The sequence below is a fragment of the Gracilinanus agilis genome, chromosome 2 (genome assembly GCF_016433145.1).
Source record: "Gracilinanus agilis isolate LMUSP501 chromosome 2, AgileGrace, whole genome shotgun sequence".
NCBI classification, from domain to species: Eukaryota; Metazoa; Chordata; class Mammalia; order Didelphimorphia; family Didelphidae; genus Gracilinanus; species Gracilinanus agilis.
This window is the reverse complement of record NC_058131.1, coordinates 316,809,868-316,837,075: the sequence shown is the minus strand read 5'-3', so window position 1 is coordinate 316,837,075 and position 27,208 is coordinate 316,809,868. Positions and strand designations below refer to the sequence as shown.

At 36.4% G+C, this 27,208-nt stretch overlaps 1 protein-coding gene across 3 annotated transcripts in view; it reads left to right on the top strand.

Moving 5' to 3' along the window:
• PBX3 (PBX homeobox 3) overlaps positions 1 to 22,111 on the top strand; it is a 274,380-nt gene extending 252,269 nt beyond the window's left edge. Inside the window, exons 6-9 of one of the 3 annotated variants that reach the window (XM_044664230.1) lie at positions 13,035 to 13,200; positions 15,232 to 15,320; positions 16,595 to 16,684; positions 20,939 to 22,111. In XM_044664230.1, the coding sequence (XP_044520165.1) occupies positions 13,035 to 13,200; positions 15,232 to 15,320; positions 16,595 to 16,684; positions 20,939 to 21,031 (438 nt within the window). In that variant the 3' untranslated portion in view covers positions 21,032 to 22,111. Of the gene's footprint in view, positions 1 to 13,034; positions 13,201 to 15,231; positions 15,345 to 16,594; positions 16,685 to 20,938 lie in introns of those variants that run through there. The other 2 variants (XM_044664229.1, XM_044664231.1) reach the window with 2 other exon arrangements.
• The last annotated feature ends 5,097 nt before the right edge of the window (positions 22,112 to 27,208 follow it).

Sequence of the window (27,208 nt, the reverse complement as noted above, 5' to 3'; positions counted from 1 at the left end):
TGAGTTTAAGTCCTAGCTCTGTCATCTATTTCCTGGGTCACGTTGGGTAAATCATTTTGTTTTGGGGGAGTGGATCTTAATTTTCTCATTTGTAAAATAAGGAGACTGAATTTGGTGGTCTCTAAGGTTGCTTGAAATTCATAAATCTAAATGTGTGATGCAAGGGCCTGGCTCTGTTGTGTACTGTAAGTATCTGTAGACAATCTATTTAACTTCTTTGGGACCTCATTCATTTAATTTGTAATAAGGAAGAAAATAGTAGTTCATAACCCATTCACAAAGGGACTGTGAGAAAAGGTCATGGTACATTAAATTGTTATAGAAGTGTGATCTGTTATTATACTCTCAAGTGGCCTTTTAAAAAGAGGCTCATTCCTTCATCCTTTCAACAAATATTTTCTGAGAACCTAGTATGTGTAAGTGACCTGAATAGGTGCTTTGGAAGATACAGAGGATATGGATGATAGATTTACAGATTATAGGTTTAAAACTGGAAGAGACCTCAGAGGCCACCTAGGCCAATCCCCTCATTTTATAGGAAGAAATTGAGGCCCAAGGAGGTTAAATAACTTGTGCAGAGTCACACAGGTACTATATTGATAGCATGTCATAAGGAAAACCCCAACTGCTCTCAGGAGATAATATTTTGCTATTTTGGAGCCACTAAGTTTACCATAATAAATTCAGAAATGCCACATTCTACTCTGCATGTTTATATGTTAGCTATAGTTAGGATAAGTGTCCCCCCCCTTTTATTTTTGGTCTTTTGTGTTGTATTATAAAATTTTAGACTGTAGAGAGTCCAAGTCAGAATCATGCATGATCTCTTGTACCATCCTGAAAAATGGTTATCTAACTTCTACTTCTAAAACAGTCAGTGACAGAGAATTTACCGTTTACTACTCAGGGCAACCTCTTCTATTTTGGACTACTCTTATTTCATGCTAAGACAGCTAGGTGGCACAATAGATAGAGCACAGTAGATAGTCCCTTCATTTCACTGATGAGAAAACTGAGGCTTAGAAAGGCAGAATGACTTGCCCAAGGTCACATACTTTAAAGTGTCTTGAACTCAGATCTTCTGAATCTTCTGATTTCAAGTTCAGAGCTCTTTTTACTCCATCATGCCTAATTGGATCTCTTTTATAAGTAAGAGAATTCCTGGTATCAGGTGTAGATTTATACATTAATGATGCTGATTTTAGTTTTAATAGGCTGTTTGCTCGAATACCCACATTGGTGAGATTGGATTGTGTAGTGCATATATTAATTTGAGAAATAGTTGGACATTTTTAGATATTCATTTAGATGTGGTTATGCAGGTTAAACATAACGTATGATCACTACTCCATTCATTGCTTCCAATTAAACCTTGCTTGTTAGTTTAACCTCTAGGTAATCCCATCAAACAATTGATGTCAAGGAAACACTGCCCATGGTGGCTTCGGATGAGTGGCCATTAATTTTAATTGCCTTGATATTAAAGATTAAGAAGTATTGGGACTAGCAGAATGGAAACAATCTGATGTCAAGCAAATCTACTTGCTAAAGCTTCCCCAGGCTGCTGGTGATATTAAAATTTTACTGGGAGAATTAAATAAACCTTTATTAGCAATGGCTGTTGTGTGATTGGTCCAGGGGTGTGCATAAACAGAATTCTTACATATCTAGAGATGAGGCTGTTGATGTACTGAGATTCCTCAATTATGAAACTGTTAATAAAGCTGTAATCTGATTTTCCAGGCTAGGTTTCATTAATGTGTTATAGCTTCTTTCATTGTCAAGGTAATATTAAGTACAATATATTTCCGTATACAACAGAGAATTGTTTAGAAAAGGAGAAGTAAAAAAATATGCCTTTGTTGTTGAATATAAAATTAGTGGCTTCACATTAATTATGATTAAGAAATGGCAAGTTATTTTTCAAACAGGACTTTATCCCTTTTGTAATGTGTGTATATTATTGCCCTTTGTAACCTGCTCAGTATTTAAATTTTCTAAAGACAAGCTATTTTTTTTCAGATATGCTAGAAAATTTATAGAATAAAGATTCTCCTTTTCACAGGAAAACTGTTCGGTTTTGTCTCCTTGACATTAAAAAAAAGTATTGATGGAGGTAAAGTAGACTCCAATATTAGCTGTTTAAGAAGCTTAACAAAGATTATATCATCACTGGGTTTGATTAAGAACATTATTGTAAGTAGAACCATTGAATCTTTAAGTCGAAGGGAACATTCTACCACCAATGCAGGAATCCCTTTTTATTAGTATTTCTTACAATAATAATTTATAATCCTTAGAGAATATGATAAATAGGTTAAACAATTTACCAAAATACCTTTATGAATTATTGGAATGTACTTCATAAAGCATTAGTAAAGATTGACAAGTGGTATACATTATTGAATTTGTTGAATGTAAAAGTAGTTTATCTCTAGGGAAAGTCTATGAAACACATAACCTCCAAGAGAGGAATCAAAAGACCCTACATGGATGATATCGATATGAACTCAACCACTAGCATTTCCATAATGAAGCACTGAACAAATGGCATGAGTCATGTGCACTTGTTTAAAGAAACAGACAGGTTTATGATAACAATTCAGGTTCATTACCACTATAAATTATGGAAAGGTTAACCTTAGTGAGCTTGGACTTATTAATTGATGAGTATCATGTAGTGAAATGGTAAAACTTGTTCAAGATATCACTATTGGTTACTAAAAGGTATTCTCCACCCTTAGTAACCTAGAAAGCCAAGACATTATTCAGCTTTTAGTTATTTAGAAAGATATGGGTACAGTGACTTACAATTATACAACAGAAGTATATAACCCCCCACAAATATTTCAATTAAACAAATTAATTATCATGGAATTGGAGCAGAATTGTTGCTTATAACCTCCTGGACATAACATTAATCCTTAAAAGTATTTTTAAAACAATGCTTTTAGTAGATTGTACCATGCCAAATAATCACAATTTCCAAACTCATAGAATTATCTCTTAAAATACTGTGACCTAGCTGAAGAAAGTAAAGCCATGTGAGAACAGAATGAAGTATGTCCATAATGTCCTGTTTGCTACTGGAGTTTTCCTAAAGGCATCTTCAGTTAATTTAAAACATGAGTTTGCATTCTAACATTTTCATTTTACTACCAAAAGTAGTCGTTCTATTTACCTGCACAACAGTCCTCTGAATATTAAATATAAAAGAATAACAGGATAGTGACTAACAAGTCTACTCCATGAAAAAAGGTGACAAGCATGTGATAACTCACCTTTTTTTTTATCATCCTATGAGGTTTATGGAATATTTATTTCACAATAACCTTGTAAGGTAGATAGTACAAACATTATTATCTTTATTTTCCTGATGAAGGCATTGAAATTCAGAGAAGTTAAGTGACTTTTCTGTCGTTTCACAAGTGTTAAATTTTGGGCTACCTGACTCAAAGTTCAACAGTCTTTCTACCACTCTGTTACCTTCTGCATCAAGAGTGAACATTTTCACTGATGGGGAGCTCATTACTTTTCTCAACATTGTGCCTCTGTGGAGCACCAAAGAATAGGTTTGTTCCGCTTTCCTCCTGGCAAACCTCAATTTTTTAAAGACATCAGACACATTTCTCTGAATTTGTTTTTTTCTCCCCCATCTTCAAGCTAAGCATTCTCAATTCACCTAATTGCCCTTGTATCACACAGTTTCTCTATCAGCCATGAATAGCCAACCATAATATAGTTTAACACCCCTCTTAAAGTGTGGCAGCCAATGTTGGACATAATATTTCAAAATTGGAATGGGTAATTATAGTTAATATATTGCCCCCCCCACTCTAATCTGGACAGTAATTCTAGTAATACAGGCTATTATCATGTTAGTTTCCCTCCTCCCTTTTAAAACTGATGCCTTTTATATCATTTTTACTTCAATTGTTTTATAAGTTACTTACTTCTGGTCCCCAACAATTAAATCTTGCCTTATAACAAAAAAAGCAGTTGAGTAAACCTGACTGACAAAACCATGTGTAACAGTATATGTCATTTTCCATACTTATAGTTTCATATCCTTCTTCTCAGAGATATTTTTTAACCTCTCTTCTCCCAGACCAGAATTGTTCATTGGAATTAATATGTTTATTTGCCTTTTAATGTTGTTTCTTTTACAGTATTTTTTTTGTTTTTTCACTCTTTTTCTACACACCTTATATATCTTCTGAATTCCTCTTGATCATCATTATTTTTGGCAAAATAATAGTCCATTAATTTTTTTTTTACATTTTTTTAAACCCTTAACTTCTGTGTATTGGCTCTTAGTAGGAAGAGTGGTAAGGGTAGGCAATGGGGGTCAAGTGACTTGCCCAGGGTCACACAGCTGGGAAGTGTCTGAGGCCAGATTTAAACCTAGGACCTCCCTTCTCTAGGCCTGAATCTCAATCCACTGAGCTACCCAGTTGCCCCCTCCATTAATTTTAAGCAATAATTTTTTCATTTTTATCTCCAGTTTATGGGTTTCAACTTTGTTTCAATATTTATTAACATAAAGAATTATCCTATTAATAATTTCTCCTATCTTTCTCTTTGGTCCCCAATCTTCCTCAAGTTTATAGCCAAAAGTGGGATGGTAAGGTTAAAGAATATTGCCATTGTAGTGACTTTTCATACCTAATTCCAAATTGTTTGCCAGAATGGTAAGACTAATTACAGCTATATCAATTGTATATTATTGTTTCTGTCTTTTTACAGTCCCTCCAGTATTGACTTGTTTCCATTTTTTATCACTTTTTCCAAGTTGTTTGTTGTCAAAAACAATTCACGTTGCACTATTATGAGAGATTTGAAGCATTTCCCCTAATGGTTGTTGATGAGTTGCATTTCTTCTGATATTTTGACCACTTACTTACTGGGGATGACTCTTGTTCTTATATCTTTGTGTCTATTCCCTGCATATCAATCTTATATCAGAGTTATTTGATGTAAAGATTATTCCCCCCAAATTGAAAGCTTCTTTTATATTTACTGTGTTGATTTTGTCAATCCAAATGCTTTAAAAATTTTGTTCCATGGAGATTTTTATTTTATCCTTCATGATTTCTTTTATCCTTTCTTTGGTTAATGATATATCCCCTAAAATAAATCTGAAAGATTCCCTCTAATATTCTTCTCTAATTTTTTTAAAGTAATGATTAGTTTTAAATATTTATCTTTTGTATTTAGGTTGTATATCCATTTGGAACAGATTGTGGGTTTGGTGTGCTGAATCAGAATTTGTCAAATTGTCTTCTAGGCTACCTCACAGTTCTTTTTTAATATGAAGTTCTTCTCCCTGTGGTATTTGTTCTTAGGTTTATTAAACGCTAGGATAAGGTGTTTGATTTCAAACCTTATTTAATTAATTTATTCTTCTGATTCCAAATAGTTTTGACAATTACTGCTTTTTTAAAAATTAAATTTATTTTCAGTCAATAAAAATCTGCCTTCTTCCTTTCCTGCCCTATTCCTCCAGTTGAAAAAGAAAACCTTCATGAAATATGTTCATTTAAACACATGTACACACATACATATATACACATGCATATAAATCACACATACATAATATATTACACATATATTACGTGCATATATTACACATTTACACATATATGCCTATTTAGGTATACACACGTGTGTGTGTGTGTGTGTGTGTGTGTGTGTGTGTGTGTGTGTGTGTGTGTGAGGTAGTAAGCATTTATTAAGTGCCTACTTTGTGCCAGACACTATGCTGGGTGCTAGGGATATAAAGAAAAGCAAAAGATAGTTCTTGCCTTTATGGAGCTCAAAGTTCAATGAAGGAGACAACATGCAAATACATACTAACAAATATAGGTTTAGAGAAGTTAAATTGGAAATAATCCACAGGAGGTTGGCTCTAGAATTAAGAGGGATTAGAAAAGGCTTCCTGTAGAAGGTGGAATTTTAGCTGGGGCTTGAAACAAGCTGGGGAATCCAGGAGGTAGGTATGAGGAAGGAGAACATTCCAGGCAAGAGGGACAGCCAGAGAAAATGCCCAGAGTTTAAAGATGATGTGTTTTGTTTGGGGAACAGCAAACAAGCCTTTGCCACTGAATTCAAAAGAATGTAGAGGAGGAGGAGGAGGAGGAGGCAGAGTGTAAGTCAGTAATGGTGAACCTATGGCATGGGTACCAAAGATGGCACATACATACTTATACCATTTATGTATATTTGTGTAAATATATATTTTTATATACGTATATGTGTGCACATATACACACAGATAGTTTCATTCTGTACTCAAGTTCACTTCTCTGTCAGGAGGTGGGTAATGTATTTCATTATTAGGTCTCTGAAATAATGATTGGTTATCATACTGATCAGAATTCCTGTCTTTAAAAGCCATTTGTCTTTACAGTGTTGTTATTTTTATATAAATTGTTCTCCTGGTTCTGCTCATTTTCACTCTTTGAGAGTTCATGTATGTTTTTCCAGGTTTCTCTGAAACCATCCCCTTTATCATTTTCTATAGCCTTATGTCATATTTATATACTAAAAATTGTTCTGCTGTTCCCCAATTGATGGGCACACCTTCAGTTTCTAAATCTTTGCCACTACAAAAAGAGAAATGAATATTTTTGTGTATCCTTATTTAGAGTTTACTTGGGACTAGTCCTTCCTTAGTCTGTTCTTCCTCTAACTCCCTTTTTTTGAGTGAAATGTATTTCTTTGTTCAAGTCTGTGTGTATTCTTTCTTCCTTTCACCAGTTCATATGACAGTAAGGTTCAAATGTCAGCTATTTCACTTGCACCTTGTTTCTTGTTTGTATTGATTTGTATTTTCACCCCTTGCTTATGTAAGATAATTTCTCCTAATCTCCCTTTCCCATTCTTCCCATTCTTTTAAGATTCTCAAGGCATAACAGAAGCTTTCTGTCTACTTAGACTTCCCCTATGACCCTTCTGGATATTAAGGTTTAAAGGGAGCACATATATTGTGTCTCCATAGTAGAATAAATCTATCTTAAGTCCCTTATGATTCTCCATATTTATGTTTCTCTTTACCCATGTATTTGCAGTTCTGAATTTCTTTACAATGTTGATCTTTTTGTTATTCTGATTTCATCTTTTTTATTGAAGATCCATTTTTTCCTTCTATGAAATTATATTTACATTTTATGGTTAAGTTATTCTTGATGATAAGTCTATATCCTTTCCTTTCTCGAATATTATATTCTAAGCTTTCTCTTCGTTTACAGTGGTGGATGCTATACCATGCATGATCCTGACTGACTCTTCAGTACTTGAATTCTTTCATTCTTTTTGGATATTTTAAGAGTTATTTTTGTTTCTTTTACCCAGAAGCTCTGAATTTTGACTATAATGTTCCTAGGAATTTTCATCCCCTCCCACCCCCCACTCCCCGAAGTAACTAGTGGATTCTTTCTATCTTTACTTTATCTTCTGGTTCTAACAGATCTGTGAAGTTTTAAGATTTCTTGAAGTGTGATGTCTAAGTTCTTTCAAAGGTCATGACTTTCATATAGTTCAATTAAATTTTTCTCTTTAAGCTGTTTACTAGGTCAGTTGTTTTTATAATGAGATAGCTTACATTGTCTTCTATTTTTTCAATTTTTGACTTTGTTTTTAACATTTCTTGTTGTATTAGCTTCTATTTTGTTCATTTTAATATGCAAGGGATTTGTTTCTTGGGCAAGGTTTTGTACCTCTTGTGATAAATTATTAATTGATTTTCCAATTCTTCTATAACTTTCATTTGCAATTTCCCTCCTATAGTTCTCTCATTTAATTTATAAAAGCTATGAAATACTCCATTAAGTGCGTGCTTGTCCAAACCCCATCTCCAATGTCTATAGACCTCTCTTGTTTGCCTAGGCTGACCTGGACTAGAAAAATGACTCAACTGTGATTTTTTTCCCCTTATATTTCCCAACCAGGATTCCATCTGATTATTTTCTGGTTCTGTTTGGAGGATCTTCTGGGGAGGGATCTTGCTTTACTTCTCCCTGTTACTCCATTGTCTTGTCTCTGTCTTGACAGTTTTATAATATAGCTTTTCTGTGGGATCCTTGTCCCTATTTTTCTTCCTTTTTCCTTTTGATATGGTAGACTTTTTGTTTCTCAAAGTAAAAGAGCTGTGTAACAATATTAGCTCTTTTTGAGCTTGTAAAATTAATTTATACTCCTAGGTATTTCCCTGCATAAATTTTTTCAAGCAAGTTCCATTTTGACCAATTGTTTTGGCCTAGTGAGATTTTTTTTAAGTCTTAATTATGATTTGTAATATGTTAGCAGTTTTTAGCAGTTTTGTGTAGTTTTCAGATTTATAAAGCATAGCATATGTTTTTACATCTTTGACAAATTTAAAGAAAATAAGAAAACATGTGATTTATCATGGGTGTTTTCTTCATGTTGATATTGATCCACTAATCAACACTTTCTATATTAACTGTGCCTTTTGAAAAGTGATTAAAGGATCTGGGGCATATTTACCATGGAGAAGAGAAGATTTAGGATAGTTATGATTGCTATCTAAGTATCTGAAAGATTTCCATGTGGAACTAGATTTGTTCTGCTTGGGCTCAGTGGCTAAGATTGGGAGCATTTTCTAGAAGTTGCTGAGTTGAAGACTCAGCTTTAACAAAAATAATTTTCCAACATTTAAAGCTATTCAAAAGTTGGGCTGCCTCAAGAGGTAGCAGTACATTTCCCCTCACTGGACTTTTTCAAGCATAGATTAGATAACTTTGTGTTAGCAATGTCAGGGAAAGGACTCTTGGTGTTTGGGAGTTGGACCAGATAGCCTCTGAGTTCCTATCAAATTTAGATTCTCTGGATATTATTACTAAATGAACTATAATTATACCTAACTATATTATCATCTAGATAATATTTATAAATTTTCTTCTTAAATATAGAGAGTGGTTTTATCAAATGTTGTGGAGAAATTGTGCTGAACTATATTTTGGACACACCCAGTCCAAGTATAGTAGTTCTACTTTTTTAAAAAGAAAAAAAAATGTTTTTACTAAAGTCAAGCTGTCTTCTAACAACCATGAACTACTTTTCTTTATGTCCATAAACTTCCTGTTAAGCCATTTTGAACTTTTTCTGAGTTCAGTTTTCTCAGTGTATATTTGTCGAAATTCAGCTTTTATGCTTTTGGGAAGAAATAGAATATTGTCAGTCTCCAGTATTCTAGCATACTTTATTCTTTTCTAAGATTTCTCAAATAGTAATTTCTGTCATCTATTAATATTATACTGCCTTCTCTTAGGAAACTTCCTCTTCCTTTCTTGTTTGATCTTTTTACTCCAAAAGCATATTTAAGAAAATTTTAAATAGATTTAGGATCCCGCTGACAAGGGCATTTTTGCCTCTGGTTCAGACCACAATCATACATACTTTCTCATCTTATGCAACTTTTGTACATGTCTTTAAATAAGTCCTCCACAGAATAATAAAATGATTCATGTAAGATTTTAAAGTATACAAAATACTTTGTTCACTGCAGTACTGCAAAGCAGGTAGTACAAATATTATTTTAAATATTAGGAAATGTATACTCCTAGATATGAAGTGACTTGACCGGTACAGTAAATATGTGAGGCAGGGTTGCATGGTCTCTTGACTACCAAATCTAGCACTATTTCCATGGGGTTTCCCTCTTATTATTTTATTTAAAGTATATTATATGCACCCTAGTGCAGCACTTGGGTTGTCCATATTTCATCCCTCATGTTTGCGATATAATCAGTCCATTCCCTTTTTAAAATCACATATGCCCTTCATGATATTTTTTTTTATCTAACACACAAGTCAGCACTGTAGTCTGCTTCCAGCTACCTTTAGTTTTTCCATTTTCTTTTCGGTTACCTAAACTTTTGATTCTTTTTACATAGGTGTCTCAAAAGAGTAAAAATGTTCTCCCCATAAATTTTTTGTATTTGGGCTTTGAATTTCTGCATAGAGTAGTGTCTGAAGAGGGTCAGAGAGGCATATAAGTAAAAGATGGATTTACAAGAGTGGTATAGACCTGTAGGAATAATGTTAGAAAGGCTCAAGACCAGAATGAATTGAGGCATAGAAAAAAATTCAAAAATGAATATATTAAAAAATTTATGGGAGAGATATGGCTAGATAACAGTTTATATTAAAAAATGAGATTTTTTGTCAACTGCTAGCTTAACATGAATGTATTGATATAGCAAACCAAAGAGTTAAATTTGGGGACAGCTCTAGTTGTTAGTTTATGCTAATGATTACCTAAGCACTCAGTGGGCATTGTGTCTAGAATGAGGGACTGGTAGGTCTATTATATTCTAGGTTGGTCAGAAAATATATGAAGTATTATGTCCATTCATATGTGCTGCATTTTAGAGGGTATGTTGACATGGTTGGGAGGTAAACAGAGTGGTGAAAGGGTTCAAAGTATGCCATGTGGGTATTAGCGAAGAAACTCAGAATATTTTGTCTACAGAAAAGATGACAGGTAGAACAGAGATTAAAATGGCTTCACCTAGACCCATAGGAAGGAAGTAAAAATAGTAAAAGGATGATTATCAGATTTTGGCTTGGAAAAAATTCCTAACAATTAGAGCTATCCCAAGATGAATTTTCTCAGAGTGGTGAGTTCTTCATAATTGATGGCCTTCAAGTGCCGTGTTACTATTTCTAGAGATGTTGGAGGTAGCATTAATTTTTTTTAGGACCTGGAGTAGATGACCCCTGAGATGTCTTCCAACAGTAAACCTCTGATCTTGTGATCTCTTTTGAAACCAATTGCCCCCTTTCTTCATTATTAGGAACTCTTAAGATAACAAGTTCACTTGATTATCATCATTTACTCATCATCTTGATAGAACCTATTTTAAATTGGATACTTAGTGTTCTCACTAAGGGCAGTGATGGAAAACATATTAAAATTAATAAGATCTTTTTAAAGCAAACAAACCTGGGGAATGGCATGCTTGTTAGTCAAACACCACAATTTTGGTTTCAATAGCTAAGGATATTTGACATTATTGGTAATTAGTTTATTTCCTTGAGAATACAACTTATATCTTCTAGTTCTTTGGTATTCATAAAGCACCTACCATCTTGCAAGATGTAGATACCAAATAACATGACTGATTGAAAGACATCACTGAAGAATGAAATAATAGTAGATCAGGAACAAAGAACCTCCCTCCCCCAATTTTTCCCTCCTAATTTTTGTTTCTTTCATTCTGAAATTAGTTGTATCAGGGGCATAGTGTTTGTGCTAGAGGGTGTTGGTCCTCTAGGATAGGTATAGTTCATTTGGACAATTTCAGGGTATAAAATATGGCCTGAAGCAGCAAGGCAAACTTTGTTTCTCTCATATGACTGCCTTGCCAGGAGCCTCTGGTTGTGGAAGTATGAACTCTGCAGGGGTCAGAGAGGTATTTGGCATCCAAGCCAATTAAAAACTTGGCAGAGGTGACCAATAAGTATGCCAGGTGGTATGAATTAGGTTTGGAGTTTTCAACAGAGTACCACCCCTTTGTTTCTTCCCAAGGCCCTTGAACTGTCATATGATAATAACTTAACTTGCCTGTTATCTGTGATCTGAGTTAGCTTTAAAACCCTGACCTTATCCCACTATCTCTGTGCATACTCCTTGAAGAATGATTAAGGAATTAAAGAAATGTATTTTTAAACTATTACTTTAAAAAACCAGGAAGGCAGATCCTTTTACATATAAAGTGAGTAATTTCTTTTAAATTACTGTGTGGGTTTTGGCTTTTCCACATAACTGATCTGCAGGTGCTTAAATCCCCTATTGTAATCTGATAAGGCACAAGTCTCTGCTGTGAAAATGGTGGTGGTGGAAATGTTCCTGTTGCCTGGGGCATCTTAGAAGCTCTAAGGGTGTGGCACTGGCTGACATCATGCAGGTGGGGTGGCATAGCAAACTGAGGAAATATGAGTGGCCCTTCTATTTCAGTATCCAGCCCTACTGAAATTATTTAAATTTTCAAGTTGTGATATTTGCATGGGTTAACAGGTATAGCCTGAGAGCTATGTTGGCAGTCGTACAATATCTTCAAAGACAGAAGACAAAGTGATTTACCATCCATTATTGATTTATATTATTCCTTATATTGTCAGTGGAACAAACATGATTCTTAGCTATACTATTGCCAAGGTTGTTACAGCCCAGAAATAAAGGAACAATGCATTCTTTTCCAAATATCTCTTTTTCTTTTTCTTCAATACTTCACAAGAGCTGTAATTTCATCAGGGCAGGTACTCTCTGCTCTGATGCAGGTCACAGATCCTCCATGCCCTAGAAGCCAGTTTCATATGTTGTTGTAACTGAAGTATTTAATCTTCTGGTGGCAATGCTACAATGATGAGCTCTTCCATTCTTGGAGAAGTGCTCAGAGGATAGACCTTCAAACTGTCCATCAGGCCTGTCCTTAAAGCCTTTTTTAGTTTCAAAGGATTTATAAGAGTTTATATTTCATGAGCATGGTTTTCAGAAATCCCAAATCCCCTTCATACCACAGTGAGATATGTTGAGGGGAGAGCTTTAGTGGAAGACTTCTTTTAAAAACCTAATTATTCAGCAAATTCAGCCAAAATTGATTAAGTGCCTATGGTGTGCAGCGCATGGTATTAAAGATTTCTCCCTTCCACCCTCACCTCAGCTCCTTTCTCCTTTTCAGGTGCTTTGGGGAATTAAAAGATGCAATGCCTTCATAAATGTGACCTTGGGAACAGTAATGCATGCCATCTTAATCACATGGGCAAATCCAAGATGGCTTCTTGCTATAAAAGGGTTAATTGACACCTCGACACATTCTTGGCAAGAGAGGCCATGTTATGCTCATATTTATAATGTTATACAGTTGATTCTTGATCATTATAACTGTAAGGTTTCAGATCTGTGAAGTAAGAATATGGTAAACGGATCAAAATCTTGGATATTCATGCTGATTTGACTTTTTTGTTTTGCTTTATTTTCTCTTCCCCTCCTATGCCTTCACAATCTGTAGGTATCCAACTGGTTTGGCAACAAGAGAATCAGGTACAAGAAGAATATAGGGAAGTTTCAGGAAGAAGCCAATCTCTATGCTGCAAAAACAGCGGTGACGGCTGCACATGCTGTGGCTGCAGCAGTCCAGAATAATCAGACGAACTCACCCACTACACCAAATTCTGGTAGGTATTGAGCATTTTTCTCTCTTGTCTGGTGTAGGAAACCTCATGACATAAATCCTATAAAGCAGAGCAGGGGAAAATGGTCGGATGCAGATATGGGGTAAATTCCCTTCAATGCTCAAATTGTCTGTAGGGGCAACCAGGAATAACTGAAGAACACCTTACACTTTGAATTAGGACCGTGGTACTGGTCCTGACTCTACCATAAAATTGCTTTGTGACCTTGGGCAAACCACTTATCTCTAGGTCCTAATTTTCATATTTGTCATATGAGGGTGTTAGATTATTAGATGGTTTCCTAGTCAGTCAACTTCTTCATAGTCTTCTCATCTGTAAAATGAAAGCATCGGACTAGATGATCTGAGGTCCTTTCCCATTTTAATTTCTAATTGTATGAATGAGTAACCTTCAAAATTTGGTGCTATATTTTTACAACTTTGTAAAGGAATGTGCAAAACAATTGATCTTTGAAGAAAACTTCACTTTTTTATTGGAAGAGTCTCAGGAATTTTTTTTTTCTGTAGACATTTCCACAAATCTTTTTATTTAATAAGCAAACAATCCAAGTTCCGTCTCTAATGACTGCTTTATTCACTGTTCATTGTTTCATTTTAAAGTTAACAGTGGGTTCTTAAAATATGAAATATCAGAGATGGAAAATGTACATGACACTGGCTACTTAATACAATTGAAATTAGAGCTTATTGTAAACACTTTGTATATTATATGTAACTAAGTACTAGTGATGTTTTGTCATTTTTGAGTCGTATCTGACTCTGTGACTCCATTTGGGGGTTTTCTTGGCAAAGATACTGAAATAGTTTGCCATTTCCTTCTCCAGCTTATTTTACAAATGAGGAAACTGAGGCAAACATGGTTAAGTGACTTTCCCAGGGTCACACAGGAAGTGGCAGAGACCAGATATGAACTCTTGGAGATGAGTGTTGCTGCCTCCAGATTAGGCACTCTATCCAGCTAATAGTCCAAAACTATGGTCTTGTTTATTTTAGAACTCTGTTAACATCTATCCATTTCAGCATCTTTTACAAACATATTGTCTTTGTAATCTGAATAACCGTACTGAGTCTTTTAAAGTTGGGGGCATCATTAATATTAATAACAATAATATCTGACATTTCTTAAGGACTTTATAGTTATGGCATGCTATACTTTCATGATTTCAGTTGGTATGCACACCAATTCTAAAGGTAGATAGTACAAATACTATTCTACCCATATTATAGCTGAAGAAACTGAGATTCTTAAGAGATACAGTGATTTACCCAAGATATCATAGCTAGCAAATGGTAGAGCTAAGGCCTAGACTTAGGTCTTTTGACTTGCTCTTTCCATTAATATAGCCCCAGTGGAATCACACTGCAGCAAAATTTAGGCCCAAACAATAAAGTTCACAAAGATGTGAACTTTACAGTGGGATAAAGGACATTTAAAAATTGTGGCAAACCTAAATAAAAATGAAAGACATTCTAGATTGCCAATAACAAATTGACTTAATTGGCAATTAAGAATCATTACCTTCCTAAGGAGACCTTTTAAATATACACACAAAAGTAAAAGTTCAGAGTATTTTTTAATGGAACATGAAGATTGTGACTCTCTAGGGGAAAGTTAAAATAGAGCTTGTTGTTAAAATCGAACTTCAAACAAAATTTTCTTCTCTGGGTAATTGTCCACCATGATAGCTAATGATGTTGAAGGGCCTCTTTTTAATAATTATCTTATGGGCAAAGAAAGAAAGGAAAGTTCCAGGCCAATGATTACTGTATTGTATGTTCACCATGGCCCTTTAACAAGACTGGACTCAAGCAAGTCCTTCAAGAGGTTATCTTTCTCTTGTAGCATCTGAACTCATTCTGCTCTCCATTCTCTTAGGTCTTGAAATATTTATATTATGCACAGCTTTTTCCTTTTCTTCCTCCTTTCCCTCTTCTCAATTCTCTTGCCTCTAGATCTTTGGGGGTTTTATGTGTAGCTCTCTGTTATTCAGCTACTTAACTCTTTCCTTTCTAGGTTCTTCTGGTTCTTTTAACCTCCCAAATTCTGGGGACATGTTCATGAACATGCAGAGTCTGAATGGGGATTCTTACCAGGGGTCCCAAGTCGGAGCCAATGTGCAATCACAGGTAGGAGAAGTGCCCTCCAACTAGAGCCTTTCTATCAGGGTAGGGATTGGGCTCAAAACTCCACCTTACTCTGGCTCCACTGAAACATTCTGTACTTCTCTGCAGAACCTATACTTTCTATTAATAAATGTGACCTAATCATAATAGCTCCCATTTCTACAATGCTTTATGGTTGACAAAGCGCTTTCCTCACAACCACCCTGTGAGGTTGGGAGCATGAGGATTATTATTCCCATTTCACAGATGAGGAACCTAAGGCTCAGTTCCTAAAATCACATAGCTATTAAGTGTCGGAGCCCTAACTTTCCCATTATGTAATTTAACAAGAATTCAAATAAACAGTGATTTTTGAAGATTTAAACCTGACAAACTTTGTGAATGCATTCGGCTCTGGCTTGAGCTCATGGCGGTGGGGGGTGGAGGGTAGGGAATTGATGCCTCTTACTTTGGTAGTTAAATTCCATAGAACTGTTGGGTTTCTTTTTTTAAAAAAAATATGATGTTTCATTGTCCTTTTTTTTTTTAAAGTCCGAACACAAAAACCTGAGTTGCCAAAGTATTTTCCATTCTCAACACAACTACCTACCATATTGGTTCAAATATAGGCCACCCCTGAATATAAAACATATCCCTAAAAGGACATCTCTTTGAAAGAAAAGAAAAAAATTCTGTAGCTAAACACTGAAAAATAATCACACAAAATTCACCTTAAACTATATATTTGCTGTGAGAGATGAGTCTTTTAAAAAGCATTAAAGGTGTTTTGTTTCTTTTTACCAGTATTGTTTCCTTTGTCTTTGATAATTTGATTTTTATTTGGTGTATCCTGATTTTAGCATGGTTATAGGTTATACTCGGGAGGTGTTTTAGTCAGATTTGGGAAAAGAATGTAGCCTATATTTGGACCGATATGGTATTGAAAACATCTGTTATGTGTGTGATCCTGTGCACAAACTCATATTCATAAAGAGGCTTTCAGCCACACCCAAGTGGTTGTGTTGACCACATTGATTTGAACCTGCCATTTGCATTGCCACGAAGGTATATCTGTTTTGCTGGCATGAGCAAACAAAGATGTGAGTTTAAATATGCAAGGAATTGTTGAAATTCTGCCAGTCATTTTTGATTGATAAATTTGTCTTTCATGGAGGATGCTAAACCCTTGTGGCACACATAATTCAAAATGTTTCCTTTTGTAAGTGATGATCTTTTAATAGATTTGGGATGATGAATTCTGTTTCATCTCACAGGTGGATACCCTCCGTCATGTTATCAATCAGACGGGAGGCTACAGTGATGGCCTGGGAGGAAATTCACTGTATAGTCCACATAATTTAAATGTGAGTACCCTTGGGAGCATTATTTGGAAGAGCCATACACATTGTCAGACAAACATAGTGACTAATAAATGGCCCTTGGGTTTTCTGCTCACCTTATTTAGTATTTGTAATGGAGAAAGAACCTCCTCTTCCCACCCCCATCCCTTTTCCTTATGATGAAGGATTTAACAAGTGAAGAAAAAGTTGTGGATTTTTCTTATTTGGAGGCTTTTCAGATGAACCAAGGCCAAAGAAGATAAGAGACTCTGGATATTGTTAAGATGCTTACTAGACTCCAAACTCCCATTGACATTTTGTAATTTATAGGTTCTTTACTGAAGGTCAGCATATTATAAATTCTTTTATATTCATTGTGCTCTTTTCTAGGTAGGTAGCAAAGCACATGCTATATTTTTAGATTAAAGCAGGAGAATTGTGAATTCAGAGAATGTTAAAGCCGAACAAAGCCTTAGAACATAGAATGTTACAACCTAGGATACTTCTTAGCTGGGTGACAATAGGGAAATCACTTTTTGAGACTCAGTTTCTTCATCAATAAAATGGGGAAAATAATTCTACTAGCTACCTCATAGGATGGTTTTGGGGATAACACCTTGTCAACCTCAAAGCACTAGATAAATATGAGTTGTTGTTATTGTCAGTGAGAGAGTTGGAAAAATTCTCCCTTTTTAGGGCTTCTGCTTGACAGAAGAGTAAATATTAATGATTTTTAAAGTGATTGAGGATGTTCAATTGGAAAGAGGAAAAAAACGTATCATTAAATACTCCAATCTTTTACATTGGAAATGTCAAATCTTTCTTTTTGGGCTTTATAAATAACTCATAATAACCCACAACAAACCATATAAAAAGCCTTTTAGTTGCATTTCTCCTTTTTCATTTAAGCGTTTTGAAATGCTTCAGAGAATTTGCGATATCCTTATCAACATGATAAAATATGAAACTGTGATTGCCTGCAGCATTTTACAGACATGAATTCCATCTTCACTGATGAGGCTTGATAAGGCGCTGTTGTATAATACAGTGCATAATCTCAAACCACCAGAGTAAGGATTAATTTATTTTGAAAAAAAGAATGCACGCTGACAACCTCTCCTCCAGCTGCCAAGCTGGGTAAAAATATTGTACATTTGTTGTTTATAAATTTGGATAAAAGAGGAATGATGTTTACTTCAGATGGAATATCTTTAGACTTGTATCTGCACAAGAGGCTTTCTGTTTCTAAGTCGATTTTCAGACCTTGAGAAGAACAACTTACCTCCTATATTGAGAAGAACATTTTTTATAATCCAAATGGATGTGCAGAGCTTTGAAGATATTTAAAGCATCATTGTGATTCTGGGGGTGGGGACAGGGAGTGTGAGAGGGGAGGATATTTCTAGTTTTGTTTTGTGTTCCAATGTGAGATGGTTTTGCAGCAGGTTTAGAATTTCCCTTTCTATATTTCTATTTATCTATGCTCTTAAGCTCCATGTGGTTATTTGCAAATGCCTCTCTTATAGGGAAAGGAAAGGTGCTTTACAGGACTAGAGGGTTTCCAGTTAGAAGGGACCTTAAAGGCCTTCTAGCCCAAACCCTTTGTTTTATGAATAATAGAACTGAAGCCCAGAATCAATTGAAGAGCTGGGATGTGAAACCAGGAGTCTTTCAACTCCAAATTCAGGATCTTTTACCAGCTTCTTCTACTTAAGATGATTAATTGATTCTTGAAAAAAAGTACTTTTTCTGATACTGAGGTCTGGGGAACAGGGTTAGATTTGGGTCCATGGTAATGATGGGACACTGGTAATCCACTAGCTCAAGAGTCACTTCCTCCCAAAAGTAAGGTTTTGTGATATTTTGGTGAGTTTAGGGTACATTGTACTAATGACACTGTTGAGCAGTATTGGCCAAGGCAGTGCTCTATGAGGAAGACCTGAAAGGGTTTGATATTCAAAAGTCAGAGAACTCCTTAGAATAATGATTCCTGAAGGAAGAAATACTAGCATTCCTATTTCTGTAGCACAGTGCTGTGAAGGAGCCAGTGAAATCATTGTTATCCTCCTGTTGGAGGTAAAGAGCCTGGGACCTGGAGAAGTGAGTTGCCACTTTTAAGAAGGATCAGCTGGTATTCAAACCCACCTGACATTAAGTTTGCTAAACCATGCCATGGAGGAAAAGAGTTTCTATACAAAATATGATATTTTTTTTAATAGATGCAAACTGGAATTTGGAGCAGGAGCTTGTTTTGGTAGCCAGCCATATCCATAGCTTAATAGTTCCTACTAACCTTTGGTGCATTTCAGACCTGAGTTCTGGGGGTAGGATTTGTTGCAAAGGCTAGTCTGTGCCCTGAGCATTTGGAGTCCGTCTGGCTCACCCTTGTCTCTCTAGAAAGGGCTGCCCCGTCACTTCCACTCAGTGTTCCCCAACTCATAAGCCCAGCACCTCCCTCTTCTTGACTGACATAAAAATATGTAGCGACAAGCTGTCTGCCACAGCAGAAATTTGATCAGACATTGATTTCAGCAATTGCCTCTATAGGCCAAGACATAAGGCAAATTTGTTTCTGAGCACTGTTATTGCTGATGCAGGTTGGATGCAGGAAGGGCCAGCGGCGTGTGGAGACATGTAGTAACATCCAGAATGGGAGCTACATTTACAGATAATTGGAAAACATCTGAATAGTGGGTGCTTCTCCATAGTTCATGCATTTTTATTCTAGAGGATCCAATTTGGAGGGAAATTCTGGCCTACATTCACAAGAGGTTATAACGGGTGGCTGTCAGACATGCCCAGAAAGAATGCTGAACTTTTTCTATAGGAAGGGGAATTAGGCTTGAAGTTTAGGCTTCCTAGAGCTCAGAGCTTTGTTTAAGTGTCCAAGCTACAGCTCTCATTAATAGCTCATATTTTTATGGTGCTTTACAGTTTACAAAGTGTTTGACATATCATAAACTCATATGATCTTCACATTTAACCTAGTTCAACTGTCCCCATTTTACTATGTGAGGAAACTGAGGCCTTGGAAGGCAAAAGTGACATATACAAGGTCACTAATAGCAAGTGGAAGAACTGGGCTATGAACCTCAATCTTCAAACTCCAAATCTGGTGCTTTTTTTTTCCCTTTCTTTTTTGGCCACAAGAGCCGGAGGGTGCCTTAGAGTTCATCTGAACCTGCCTTCACATTTTACAGAGGCCTTTTGATGCCTTGTGCTTAAGGTCTCCCAGGTAGTAAGTTAGCCAAGGCAAGATTTGAACCCAAGCCACGTACCACCACCAACAAAAATAATAATAAGTACCTTAAAGGTTTGTAAAGTGCTTTACAAGTATTCTCTCATTTTGTACTCACAACAATCCTGTGAGGTAGGTACTATTAATATCTTCATCTTACATATGAGGAAACTAAGACAGAAAAAGGTGATTTTTCCCAGATTCATGCTAGCATTAAGTGTCAGAGGCCAGATTTGAACTCAGGTCAGCCTGACTCCAAGGCCAGTGGTCTATCCACTGCCAAATCAACTGTCTCTAAAATTTTGACTAATTCCAGTGCTTGATTTATTGTATCGCAAGCCAACCACCAACAATTGGCAGTAGATGGATTCCTGCCAACACTTGTCTGGCCGATTTCTTCTCCAACCTGCAATTTATCACCAGGTCATCACTGGGTGAATTGGCCATATTTTATGTACATTTAGCTTCAATTTAATTCCACATTCTACAAGGTCCTGCCAGAAAATGCTTCAGAAAATGCCTTTTTCCTATGGAAACTGATAGGAGATATCAGCAACTTTGGGAAGAGTGCTGGGTCTGAGCTACAAGACTCCTATCACTTAATGTAAGAGGACAAGGACTTTAGACTTGCCACTTAACATCTCCACCTCAGAGTCCTTATTCATAAAATTAGGGTGTTACACAACAGGATGATAACAGCTTGCATGTGGGCAGTGCTTTACAAGGAACTTGCCTCTCAACAGCCTGTGGGGTATGAGGAGTGTTAATAGGATTATTTACATTCTACTGTAGATGGGGAAATAGGAGCGGTTCAGTGAATTTGCTTCTGGTCCCACCCAGTATCTGAACCCAGATCTCTATACTCTAAGCCTCCGTGACTTCCCACTCAAACATACTGCCAAACCTTGGTAGGTTATCTCTAAGTTCTAGATGTATAATCCTGTGGTTTAGAAGCTTCAAACTTGGCAAGGGGGTGGAGAGTGACCGGGACAAAATTCATATGTGAAGGTGTATATGCTGAACCTTTGTTTCCGTTCCAGGCTAATGGAGGCTGGCAAGACGCAACAACTCCATCTTCTGTGACTTCCCCTACTGAAGGCCCAGGAAGTGTGCACTCTGATACCTCTAACTAATCTCCTAGCAACACTTTTTCCCTGAGCTGATAATGCTTTGATAATGCATTCAGAGCAATAGGAGGAAAAGGAAAGAGTTGTTTTGGTTTGTTTTGTTTTTTTTTTTTTGATAGCCCACCATCTTCAGCTTTACTGTAAAACTTTTACTTATTAGAAAACTTGGAGAACATGTTTTTTAAAGATTCATAATCATTTGTATTTATACTTAAAAATACACAATATTAAAAAGCACTTTATCCAATTAGGCCAAGACTTAGCATTGCTGACAGCCCTGTAGCTATTTTATTCTAATTTATTGTCAATTGTTTTCACATGAATGGTTTCACAGTTGCCAATTACTTGACCTTAAGGGTAAAAATTCAATATAAGTTTAACCTCAATAGTGGGAGCAGACACAGAAATACATACACCTCACTGAAATTTACCTTCGGACATATTCCCATCAGAAAACCGAACTGAATCACAGAGTTCCACCATATTTCATCTTTTCATATCTCTTAGAAAGCTGGAATAAAGAGACTGTTCGGTTATTGCAGTAAACGATGGTCGTGTTTCAGAATTTTTCCTTGTCACATTTTTGTTGTGATCTCTTCCTTTATAATTTGATCAGAGACTGGTAGCATCTTTTCTCTCTCTGAAAGCATCAGTGCCCAGAGTCTACTCTGTAATTTAATCATGGATGTAGATTGTTCTAAGAGGTTGCTGCTTAGTTTTGTGAAAGCTGAGATCTGGGGGTTTTACAGTATGAGCCGGGCGCTGCACACTGACTTGTCAAGATTTGCTACTTCCTCTTGGCAACAAAAAGGCACCGTTATATGGAGTGTTGTATATAGTGTAGCAAAAGAGTATTTATACATCTCACCAATCAAAACACAGCTTTATTACCTCATGCGAACTCATACAAACCAATAGAATTTCAACATGTTCTGTAGCTTAGAGTGCTCACTTACTACCTCTGAACAATACTCACGCTGTAGTTTGTCTTTCTTATCTTTTTGCATCTTGTAATTAACTCTTTGTTTCCCTTCATGAAATGTAATGTACATTGTAATCTTTTAACACACACACACACACACACACGCACACACACACACACACACACACATATACACATATACACACACACCCTCCACACAAAACAAAATTGGGGTTGCATTTGCAACTTAAAAAACAGAAACAAAAACCTAAAGTGGAAACATTGGGTCTTAATTTAACATGGAATCAGTGAAACTGTTGTAAATATTGAGAAACATTTTGAATGTTCTTCATCTTGTTACTAATCCACGCAAAAAAAAAAAATTGTGATGCATACAGATTTCAGTATTCAGTACTGTATATTTCACCCTGTGTAACGGGGCCCCCTATCCTTTTTCTCTTTTGTATTGTATGCGATTCTGAACCTGATTGAGTCATGGAAATAATTTGTGGCAGTGATTCTAATGTATTAAAAAACGTTTCGTGTTACTTTCTAACTGGATTACACCCTGGATTGAAAAAGTCTTCCTTGTGGTAGTTATATGTAGTTTCAAACATGAATAAACTTTTTGCTTTCATGACCAAATGTTCCTATAATTTCTTGCATTCAAAACCATCAACTAAAATCAGTGTCAACTGCAAAATATGAAGAAGTTATCTTAATGAAGATCATATTTCTTTTTTAAGTACAAAGGGTAAGTGGCATACTCCTGCCCCAAAGAATCTTTGAAATAATAATTGAGAAATAATAACCTTGCTGTTATCCCTTTCCACTTATGCTTAGATTATCCTCAGTCCTTATTAAAGGCCTACTGTGTGAGGGATGCTGCTTCAGGTGCTGGGTGTACAATGATGAGGTGATCCCTCCTCAAAAAGAGCTTATATTTTAATGGAGGTTATAAAAAAAATATATATGGATATACAGAATATCATGGACTAGTAGAGCTTACAATTATCTGGTCTAATCACCTCACTGTGCAAATGAAGAAACTGAGTCAGAGAAAGGTTTGGTGACATATTATTATTATTGATAGAGTCAAAAAGTGGTGCTGGGTTTCCTGACTTCTGGGCCTATGAGCTTTCCATTACATGAGCTTGCCATTAGTATTAAAGATTTAACCGTGGTCTTGTCAGCTTTGTCCCTTCAATGTAGTTAGTCTATGATGATAGACTATTTAAAAGCAGGTGGTTTCAGGCATTAAAATCCCCAAAAGGCAAGTATTTCTTGTCATTAAAAAAAAAAAAAACAAAAACAATCCACCACCAAGAGAGCCCCACATATTTTCTCTTAAGCTAACTTTATTAAATCTTATGAAATATAAAATCAACTAAAAACTAATTAGGTTTTAAATTATATTTCTTTTAAAATGTTTAGAACTCATATGTACGTATCTGTAGCTGACTTCTAAATCTTTATAATACAAGAAGGTCAATAACAGGTAATTGGCCTAGTTACTATATCTCAAGGAAATTGACTCACAGGAAATCAGATTAATGTTAATCAGTTGCAGTAAATTGTCTATGATAAATATAACTGTTTGGCTATTTTAGTTAGTGTATCTAGGCAAAGCCAGTTCAAGAACCACAGTTACCATTAATCTCTAAGCAGTTATTCTGTGAGAGCAAACTTTATAAACTAGATTATTCTCAGAACTGTTTTCCTAATGTGGGCTTGTGACCTGCCTGTAACAATCTCTACAATAGCTTAATTGGTTTTTGCATGATTCAATTAGTTCACGGGCCAGCCTTTCCTTATCTTTGTAAATAAACCAATTCCTATGCTGAGATCTTTCATATAAGAACAATCAGTGAATTTGTCAGCTTAGGTACCCCCGTTCCAACCACCTTCCTTTGTACTTTAGAAACAGAGCTTCATGCCTTGCTGCCGCTAAAGGAAAAAAGTTGGCTGGGGAAGAGGAGCTCTTTTGACACAGACAGACAGACACACACACACACACGAAGGTAGAATGTGCAACCAAAAATAAAGGAAAGGAGGGAAGAAGGGAGAAAGGAACAGATAAATGTGTGTATGTGTATAGGGAGAGATCTATTGCCATAGAATATGTACATAACACATGTGTGTGTATGTGTGTGTGTATTCTTGCCACACCCATACTTGGAGTTTTTTCAACTTGGGCAAAGCTATGTAGAATCTTTGAAAACTCAGGGCCTCCTCCATTTCCACAATGAAGCTTTAAAGGATGATATCACTGGCAACATTTTAAAAAATGGTCTGTGGAAAAACATAGGAGATATACCAGTTTGTCATACTTACTGTTCAATCAAACAATCGAATATTAAGTGCCTACTTTTTGCCAGGCACTGATGCTAGATCCTGGGCATGAAGATAAAACAACAACAACAAAAAAAAAACACTTCCTTCCAGCAAGAATCTTTCATTCTATCATTCAGGGATATATAAGTGTAATCAAAATGTTTGTAATGTTTTCCCACAACCTGGATTCTACTTATCAGGTGGCACTACTCAAAGAGAAGGTTGCTTTTTAAAAAATTCCTATTCTCTGCCAATGGTGCTCCCCCCCATTCCCTCTAAACTCTAAAATCCATGGCATCCTCTCCAGGAAATATGTGAACTTCTGGTTGATTGTTCCTTCCATCCTCTAATCCCAATTTGACTGTTACACATCCTGGGGCTCAAACTGTCATGCCATGTTCTCGATTTGATCCTATTCACCCTCACAGATGGAAGTGTCCCTGGTCTGGGACCAGATTACCCTCCAACCCTCAAAATCTCCCTAGTTCACTTAGCTGTACTACATGGCCTTCACAATAAGGAAGATAGCCCATGTATCCACTGTTATTCAACACATCATTGGCTACCACAGGATAAGGTAGCCAATGATGTGTTGGATTACAGTGGATTACAAAAAGTTCTCAACAATCGGAACAATAGGCTGAACCTAACAATATGAAATTCCAACAGGCTCCATATAAAGTCTTAAAAATTCTTAATTCTTAAAAAATGGCTTAAAAATTCAATAGTAAAACTCATGTTAGGAGTTGGGAGAGGAAGAGCTAAATCCACTTTTTCAAATAATGAGAAAAGCTCTGGGAATAGTGAGGGGAATGTAAATACAACTGGAACCAGCAGTATGGCGTGACCACCAAAAGGGTCAATAACTTGGATTGCATTACATCAATTAGAAGCAATATCCAGAATAAGGGAAGTGCAAGCCCATTGTCCTCTGCCTTGGCCCTCCCAGATTCAAAATATTGTGCTCAAGTTGAGATGTAATAATTTGAGAGGGTCGTTGGGTCACTAGGCTAGAGAAGAGGACATAGGAGAGATACACAGGAGACCAAATCCCATGAGAATTTTCTTGAGGGAAACAGCTATATTTAACTGGTAGAAGAGCACAAAGTAGACATGGTTGTTGAGAAAACTGAGGCAAACAGGTTAAGTCAATTGTCCAGGATCACATGACTAGAAGGTATCTGTGGCTGGATTTGAACTCAGATCTTCCCCAGGCCCACTGATTTGGCTACTGAACCAACTAATTGTACAGGAAGGCTTCACCTTACTCTGTTTGGTCCTAGAGGGAAGATCAAGGAAACACAGGTGGAAATTGTGGTGATGCAGATCCCAACTTGATGTAAGAAAAGCCTTTCTGAAGTTGTGAGGGCTCTTCCTGACATGCAGCATAGGGGTATCACTGAGTAGCTTAAAGGGAGATGGAATAGACATCTCTAGCCTCATCTTCCATTGCCCTTTTCCAAGGGAGACTTTAATTTCTGCCAGGAGCACAAGCAACTCGAGTGGAGCCAGAAACTTGTATATTTGCTCCCTTAAATGTTAGTCTAGCACTAGGGCCATGTTGGTGAACCTATGGCATGTGTTTCTGAGGGGGCTTCTCCCTTCCTCCTCTTCACACATTCCTGAGGACATTTCTCACTTCACCTGACCCTCTGCCCAGCAGTCCTTTGGAAGTGCTTTCTCCTTCCTCTGTTGGGGGATAATGCAGGGGCTCATGTGGCATGGGGGTTGCAGTTTGGGAACTCAGCCTCTAAAAGGTTCACCATCACTGGCCCAGGGGATATGTTTTTCAGGTAGAGCCTAATTTAAGATTGCTATTCATTATTTAGGGATAGTAGGATCTCAAGCTTTATATATAGGAACTGTCTCCCTTCCCACTAAATACCAGCTTCAGAATGAACATACACATAGCAATTAGGAAAGAAACTCCAATTATCAATTTCAATTTGTTGTTCAATCATTTCAGCCACGTCCAATTCTTTTTGGAGTTTGCTTGGCAGAGATATTGGAGTGGTTCATCATTTCCTCCTCCAGCTCATTTTATAGATGAGGAAACCGAGGCAAACAGGGTTAAATGACTTGGCTAGGATCAGTCAGAGCTAGTTAAGCACCTGAGACTAGGTTTGAACTTAAATCTTCCTGACTAGCACTCTGTCCATTCCATCACTCGGTAAACAGAAATCAGAAAATGTATAGCTAGGGAATTAGATAATTCTAATTATCTAATTATAAGAGAAAAAGTCTTTGATCTCACCCAAGAGGAAGTTTGCTAAAGTCTCTAATATGGCAGTCTGGGAATGGAGACATGGTAGAGCCTGCCAGTTCCTCTCACGTGAACTTTTCCCCAGTCTTATTCTCCTCTCATCAAACTAAGGTAGGATTGATTTTGCTTCCATCTTCTCTCTTGAAACTAGAAGAGTCCTTCACTCTGTCATGTCTGGTGTATATTCTTCTATGTATACTTTACATGATTACTGTTTAGCTATAATTTAGGTAAATTTTGCTTTTTGCCACTCTGCTGTCTGTGCTCATTGGGTGGCTCAGTGGGTAGAATGCTCAGCGGGTAGAATGCTCAGCCTGTAGTCAGGAGGACTTATCCTCCTGATTTCAAATCTGGCCTTAGACACTTACTAGCTATTCAGTCCTGGGTTAGTTACATACCCCTGTTTGCCTTAGTTTTCTCATCTGTAAAATGAATTGGAGAAGAATAGCAAAGCACTCCAGTATCTCTGACAAGAAAAACCCAAAAAGGGTAATGAAGAGTCGGACTTGCTTGAAAAAAGACTGTACAACAAGAAGGATGTTCGTTGTCAAGCTGGGATTCAGTAGGAAGGGATACAAGTTGCGGATATAAAGCTTGGAGTCCTTATTTCCTCCCATTTATAAAACAGCAATCAGAGGTTAGCTTGAACCTGAAAAACATACTC